The following is a 7,293-nucleotide window of genomic DNA, read 5'->3' on the forward strand; positions in this document are numbered from 1 at the left end:
TCTCTCTCGAGCTCTTTTCCGAAGGCTCCCCGAGAGCTCTTTTATACCACGTGGCCCCCCTCCAATATCATCCGGTCACGTGTCGGCAGGTCGACCGGCGTATCGTGCCCCAACGTAACCCTGGCTGGCTGACACTCCCTCTCGCTCCCCCACTGGGAGCCGCACCGCGGGCTCCCAGTGGCAGGCTCGCTTGAACTAATGCTGGTGAACTGCCCAATGCTAATAGGCCCGAAATAAGTATAGATACTTTATATAACTCATAAAATACTGCACGAATGTGTATTGTACAAAATAATAACGCGAGTTAGTTACAGGTGACGTTCGCGCCGAGTGTCAAGCGATCGTGAGCTGGTGGTGCAATGTTTTGATAATGAGCGCTGGTGAAAGTGAAATTAGCATTTACAGCTATTTGGCTGAAATGAAAGTCCATCGTTAATAATACAGAAGTAAGTGTGTGTGTGTCAGTATTAAGCATATACTACGTGTTGAAAAAATAATTAGCAGGAGCCTGAGCATACTTTTTAACATTCCTCCGTGAAAGCCGTCTGACCTCTTCTTGTACCGTGAATGTCTAAGTGTGCTCCGGCAATTACGCGCCGTGCGCTGCTCGAAATGTCGCTCCCCTCCACAACGGCGCAGGTTCATTTCATCCGCTCTTCCGCCTCGGCCCACCCAGCCGCGTGAACCGTTCACGCGGTCGATCGGCAAAGCTGCGTGTGGGTGGTGGGGTCAAACCGTGGGTACTCCCAGCTCTTTCAAAGCTGTCTGCCCAGCGCGGACGAGTGGGCCCTCTGTGCAGGGGGTGAACCTTGGGCTCTCCATTGGCAGGCCCCTTTCGGCCAGCAAGCGGCGGCGCGGTCGCGTGCCTTGCGCCCTCACGCCCTCGCCTCTCGCCCTCCACAGATGCACTCGCTGAGGCTCCTGAGCCAGAGTCAGCCGTCGCAGATTTTCCACAGCATGTCGGACAACGTGCGCCCGACGCAGGGCCTCAACAACCGATGCATCCGCACCAACATCAACTTCAGCCAGCCCGGGAAGGACTGCCCCAACAAGAAGCCGCAGAAGCTGCAGTACAGAGGTGCGCGCCGCGGGGGCCACCGCCAAACGCCGCGACGTTGGTGGTGACCGGCAACGCGAGGCCGCGGCGGCGCGCGATCGGTCGAGCGGGTTGGCACGGCCATGGCCGCCGTCCCTCGGGGCGGCGGTCTCCCTCTCTCTCACCAGCGTTGGCCACCGCCGCTCTGGGGTTTGATCCGCAGCAAGGCAGCTTCCGCGGAGCGCGGCTCTCTCTCGCGCGCGCGCGTGGGGCACCTCTGGCCCGCCTCAACTGAAGCCGGTAGACCTCTCCAAGACGTGCGCCCGTAGAGCCTTGAAAGGCTGAGTCGAGCTCACGCGCCACCTCTCCTCGTGCTGCGAATTAAAATGTTGCGCGCTTCAAACCGAAGCGGTGCAGTTTGGGTACCGCACGCGCAGCCTTTCTCCTCGAGTGAACAACCGCAAGGGGCGTGGGTGAACGTGAGTGTGGCGGGGGCCGTGCTGGCCGGCCATGGTGCTGGCCGGCCATGGTGCTGGCCCCACCACCACCTCCCGGTGCGTTGCAATGCCGGAATAATTAGTAGACTTTCGCCCAAGAGCGAATTAAGTCGAAATGTAGGTTCATTGTCCGTGTGTTTGCGTGTGTGTGTGTGTTTGCGTGTGTGTGCACGCACAGGCGATCTGTCACGTTGTTGTCAAGCTGTTGATCTGAGTGGACTTAATTCCTATCTACTTTTAATCCTGGATTTGCCACCAGCGAGATCAGACTTTAATTAATCACGGGTTAAGATGTGAGAAAATTATCCTGTCATCGTTGGAGGTGAGCGCAAGCTTTAATCAAGGCGGCTGTGGTGTGTCTCTACCCAAATCCAGGACATTGCTTGCAATAAAAGTTAAGGTAGAAAATATAAAATGAAATGTATTTAGAATTGTGCTGATTGCCATGAATAATTGGCTACATGATTTAATTGGATACTGTTAGGGTAGTAAGGTGTCAATTATTGAACCATTAAACATCGTGAGCTTTGAAGCTCTAAAACATAATTAAAACTTTGCATCTATACTGCATGTCAAATTATTCAATTACTGAATTTAAGCCAAATTAAACACATCCGATGTTTCATAGAAAGTTAATTTTAAAAAGAGTGAAAATGCACTAATTGTCAATTTTCTCTTGCAGTTAATGAATTGATTCTGAAATAATGAAGATGTGAGCAACGGCCTTGACTGCAGCACTTTGAATGTTGTTAAGGCAGAACACCAATTTACAAATACTGGACAAAAAAGATTTTACAGAGCTAAAAGATAAAATATATACGACAGCTAATCCCGGCTGTAATTGTGTACATTTCGTAAACAATAAGAAAACTCGGTGACAGGGCACTGTCCCTGACACTTGCTCGTAAAGCGACGCCACTGCAGCCGACGGGACCCATCGCGCCCATGAAGACGCCGCTCGAAGACGCGGATCACCGGAGTCTCGTTGAGAGGAGGGGAGAGGAGGGGCGACGAGTCTCGTGACAGCTACGACGTCCCAAGCGTTCCACCACGACCACCACCACCACCACGGCGCTGAAATGCCCGGTGCCATTCCACGATGCCAGGAACGATTCACAAAACCCGGCGGTAATGAAGGCAGAAAGTTCCCGACTTCGAATACAAATGCTGCTTGACAAAAGGCGCATCAAAGGGGCGTTTTGAAGCAGACAATCCGAGGGAGGAGGAAGTGCGCTCTCCACTTCAAAGGACCTTTACCGGACTAATGACTGCATTCTGCCGTTGGATACGGTGCGAGAGCCGGCACGATGCGTGCACTTGCAGCGCGGACAGACGCGGGGTTGCTGGGGGCCCACGGTCATCGCATGCACACGGACACGCACGCACGCACGCGCACACACTCACGCACACACTCACACACGTGCACGCACACGCACGCACACGCACGCACACTCACGCACGCACACTCACGCACGAACACACACGCACGCGCACACTCACGCACACTCACGCACTCACACACGCGCACTCACACACTCACACACACACTCGAGCTGATTCAGTCAAAGAGTTCTGTCACAGCCTTTGCTGCCTGGGGGGACTGGGCCTGCGTAAAGCACATCCCGTCACACACACTCTCGCCAGGGCCTCCACTCACACGTGTGGTGTATAAATGTACACTTAGACCACAGTGCATATGCGACCAACTTCGGGAATGCAACGTTATATGTACGGTGGGGGACAGGGGTATGGGGTAGGGGTGCACAGGGGCATTGTTATTTTATTCCCAGCTGGTGAGCGGAGGGAGGAAGCGTCGCGACGGGGCCGCGCTGCGCTCCCACGTGCTCATGGTCCGCTCCCACGCACTCGTGGTCCACTCCCCGGCGGGCGGCGTGCGAGCCACCCGGGGGGGTCTCCCGAGGCGGCTCGGCTGCGCGCAAATTGTGAATGCCGCGGGTATTGTCGTGTGGATGATGACGGCGGTGGTAATTATTGATCAATATATTCTGGCAAACAAAAAATGTGCAGCTCAGCTTCTGTGGCCAGTGCATTCATTTTTGAGGCTGCGGTTCAGGCATAGGTAGCATTCGACACGCCCCGGTGGGTGCTTGAGGCGAACGGCTTCTGCCTTGTGTACAATCGCAGATGAGGTCGAGCGAAGAGGTTGTAGCGTTGGAACGGAGGTAACGGAAGTTACGGGGCTCGTCAAGTTCATCGCTTTTTGACAGTTGCCTAAAAGTGTGTTTGTTTCTTAGTCCACACTTGCCCATTCACTCAAACTCAACAGCCAAAGTAGAATCTTATTCAAGAAAGGGCTCAGCCTACAAAGCAAAGCAATTTTCTTGACCAGGTATGTTTGTGTGGTTTTAACAAAATAAAATAATTCCATTGCAATGGCTGACAAACCTCTTGGATCTAATTTGAATTCATTCGGACCCTGTCAAGTACAAAGCAATGGGCAAAACTTTGTCATTTCTAAATGTGTTTTTAAGTTGCACAAGTTGTTATTGTCGTCGTCGTCGTCGTCTCTGTTGGCATGACATGAACAGTTTGCAGTTTGCAGCCTCATGGGGGTGTGCTCGGTGGCGCACGTAAAGTGTCGGAACTAAAATAGTCTGGGCATGGGGGCGCACGGGCAGCGCAATGAGTGGCCCAGCCAAACGAGCTGGGGGCTTGGCAGAGACGCGTGGATCACCGCTCGTACTGCTCCATTTCCTGCCAAGGAAATACATTTTTCGTCACTTTGCCCATTCTCCGCAAAGCCACTGAAAATGAAAACAATCAAGCAGCACTTTTGTGTAAGGTTTTATCCGACCCCACGGAAATCCATGGAATGGCTTTCATTTACTCCTTCTGCAGAAAAATGTCGAAAGCAGGTGATTTTGCAGAATTTTATTACCATGCCCTGCACAATTTATTGGAAAGCAGCTTGTATGACTCGTCCTTGCTGTGTCCGCTTCTCAGCCCCAGCGATGATCTTGAAGATATTATCTGAATTGCTCGAGCGTTACTCTGTCGTCGTTTCATTGTTTCATTTTCGCCACGCTCGTGACCGGTGTGCGGCGATGCCGACGTCGGGGAGGTCGAGTGCCCGAGGGGAACAGGCGCGATGATGAGACGGTGGTCGTCGTGGCGCGCGGCATCGTTTAGCCCCAGCGCTGCCGCCTGCGCTCGTGAACGCTTGGAGGCTGCGTGAAGGCTTCGCGTGAGCCCAGCGAGCCCTTGACTAGGCAGGCCACCCGCAAGGATTGAAAGAGACAGGCAAATACTCTGTTATGTGTCGAAATGAATAAGCAGATATTGGGAACATTATTGCATGGACCAGTTTAATATATCAAAGTATTGCGTTGGGGTTTTTTTTTTTCCTTTCAATTGCAGCCTAGAAAAGCTTTCGGTCAGTTGGATAACTTTGATATGAAGTATATTTTGCGTTTGTTTATTTAGTTATGGTGGGCGTGGGGGGCGAGTGGTTGTTCCGTTAATTTTCAAAGTATGCCAATTGTTGACAGTTTCTTTGTTTTCCCGTCTAGTCCATTTAAGTATATTGACTTGAATTGCAGTGGTGTTCAGGACTATTAATCAGACATGAATTTATCTGGAAATAAAGTACATTTAATTTGATGTCTGTGCGTTTGCTGACATTTTGTATTTTAGATGGTTAATTTTCCGTCGCATTATTATTTTGCCGTTAAGGTCACCTTATGATGTTTGTTATTTTAATCTATACATTGTATCAATTGCAGGGATGGGGGGGTGAAACATCTCAAAGCACGTTATCGCAACGATTGGGATTAAATGCAGAGTTACATAAGTGAAGGAACAATACAATAATACGTTGTTATGAGTGTTTCATTAAACATGATTTCCCAAAGATTCCATATGCACGGTCTATTAGAATTCAACATTGACGAACTGCACTGCTGCTTAGAACTCTGGTACAAAGCCAGCAGGCACACGGTCGAGAGGCGCCGTAGGCAGGGCACAATAACAGGCGAGCGCTTGGAAGCCACCGTGCTCAGGGTTCGGCAACGTGCTGGAGGTTTCACATCTCTCACCGTAATCTCTCGTCCTGCAGATGAGGCAGTGCAGAGCGGCCCTGCGTGCTCTGTGGACATTAAAGGTCTCCGGGAGCATGTTTGGCAAAGGGCAGCAGCGTGAGCCCCACGTGACCTTGCTAGAGTTCCACGGCAACCCAATGAGGATCTCACACCCCCCTTCCAGCCCCCCCCCCCCCCTCCCCGTTCGTTCACGCATAGCAGCACAAAACACAAATCTACAATTTCCCTCTTGTAGGTGGATATCATTAGAGACGAGACGTACGCATTCAGAAGCGTCGTCACATCTGAGTCAACGAAGCCCCCCCCCCCCGCCACTCCCAAGCGGCCTGTCGCTCAGCACGGCGGCAGTGGGTCGGCCACTGCTCTCGAAGACGTCGACCGTGATCGTTAACAGAATCGGCATATGTATCTAGACTGCAGGAGGAATCCGATGAGCTATGAAGCTCTTTGCCACAGATGTCCAGTAGGGGCACGGGGTCAGAACATTACAACATCAAACAATCCAAAAACACGATCGGAGTGCAAAGGTTAAGAAAGGTAAACAAATCACATGAACAAATATGGAAACAAAATGCAGTTACCAGGTTACCAGGTAAGGCCCGCTGAGGAATTAACTTGTTTTTCGGAAGCGACCTGGCCACAAATGATACCGCGACAAAGTGGATTATCGTGCGGAAATTCACAGCGGCCAAATTCTGTAAATTTATATAAATAATCTATGAATAATGTAAATAAATAACCTATAAATAATCTAACGGCGCGGGACAAGAAGAGGACGAGGCCTCTCGTCGGCGTCGACGTCCTACGGAGATCTTGCACCGACGGCACGCGCTCGAAACTCAAATCGAATCTGAAAAAGCATCGTCACTTCTAGGCGAAATGTGATTTGTAACGAGGCGTTTGCTTATCTGGCCGGGAACGTGGCATGGGACGGCACACTCTTGGCATCCATGATAATGCATCTCTTTTCATTTTCTCCATCTTAACGAATATCTGCGCACGTTAACAGTTTGCATCAAATCAAACAACGAATACAGCTGCTTTAAGGGTCCAGGACTGAATTACCGTGGCCGTAGACAAATTACCATGATAATTGCAGGAAAAAATTTGAATGGTTGCTTATATTAAAGTGCCTTTTTTACCTTTTTTCACCATTTTTTAATTACCGATGGGTCAGATGTCTGCAGCAATGGCCTGTGAAGTTAAATTGCATTATATCATCACACCCTGGACACACACAACCCACACACAGCATGTCCGCACTGTGGACCTATTAGTGTCGGGAAGCAGGTGGATAAGACAATGTCACCTCAGGGTGAATTAAAAATTGGGGAGAATTTGTATTCTCTGTAAACCATTCTGATCCAGATTCTTGTTTAACTATTGAACTGAGAAACTGTCAGCTTTTCTTAGTCCACAGATTACAGCCCTTACGATATATTACTATTGCCAGCCCTTGCTCAATCCACTGCTGGTTGAAGGCTCCCCCCACTAGTGTGTGTGTGTGGGGGGGGGGGGGGGGGTGACCATACTTCACTACGCTGCAGTGACGGTTTCATGAAGAGAGAACCCGGGACCGGTTCAGAAGTCACTCGCCACCTTGTCAGCCGTGGCCCGGAATCAAAGTCAGGTGGGTGTTTACTCACACCCCGTATGTGAACATATTTAAATACAAAGGTTTATACGGTAATAAAAACCCACA

At 50.6% G+C, this 7,293-nt stretch overlaps 1 protein-coding gene across 2 annotated transcripts in view; it reads left to right on the forward strand.

Moving 5' to 3' along the window:
- Nucleotides 1-5,154, forward strand: part of CA10 (carbonic anhydrase 10 (inactive)) — a 147,103-nt gene extending 141,949 nt beyond the window's left edge. For both annotated transcript variants that reach the window (XM_078867289.1, XM_078867290.1), the window contains exons 9-10: nucleotides 904-1,078; nucleotides 2,216-5,154. In XM_078867289.1, the coding sequence (XP_078723415.1) occupies nucleotides 904-1,078; nucleotides 2,216-2,238 (198 nt within the window). In that variant the 3' untranslated portion in view covers nucleotides 2,239-5,154. The remainder of the gene's footprint in view (nucleotides 1-903; nucleotides 1,079-2,215) is intronic.
- The last annotated feature ends 2,139 nt before the right edge of the window (nucleotides 5,155-7,293 follow it).

The sequence above is a fragment of the Lampetra fluviatilis genome, chromosome 23, assembly GCF_964198595.1.
Source record: "Lampetra fluviatilis chromosome 23, kcLamFluv1.1, whole genome shotgun sequence".
Lineage (NCBI taxonomy): Eukaryota > Metazoa > Chordata > Hyperoartia > Petromyzontiformes > Petromyzontidae > Lampetra > Lampetra fluviatilis.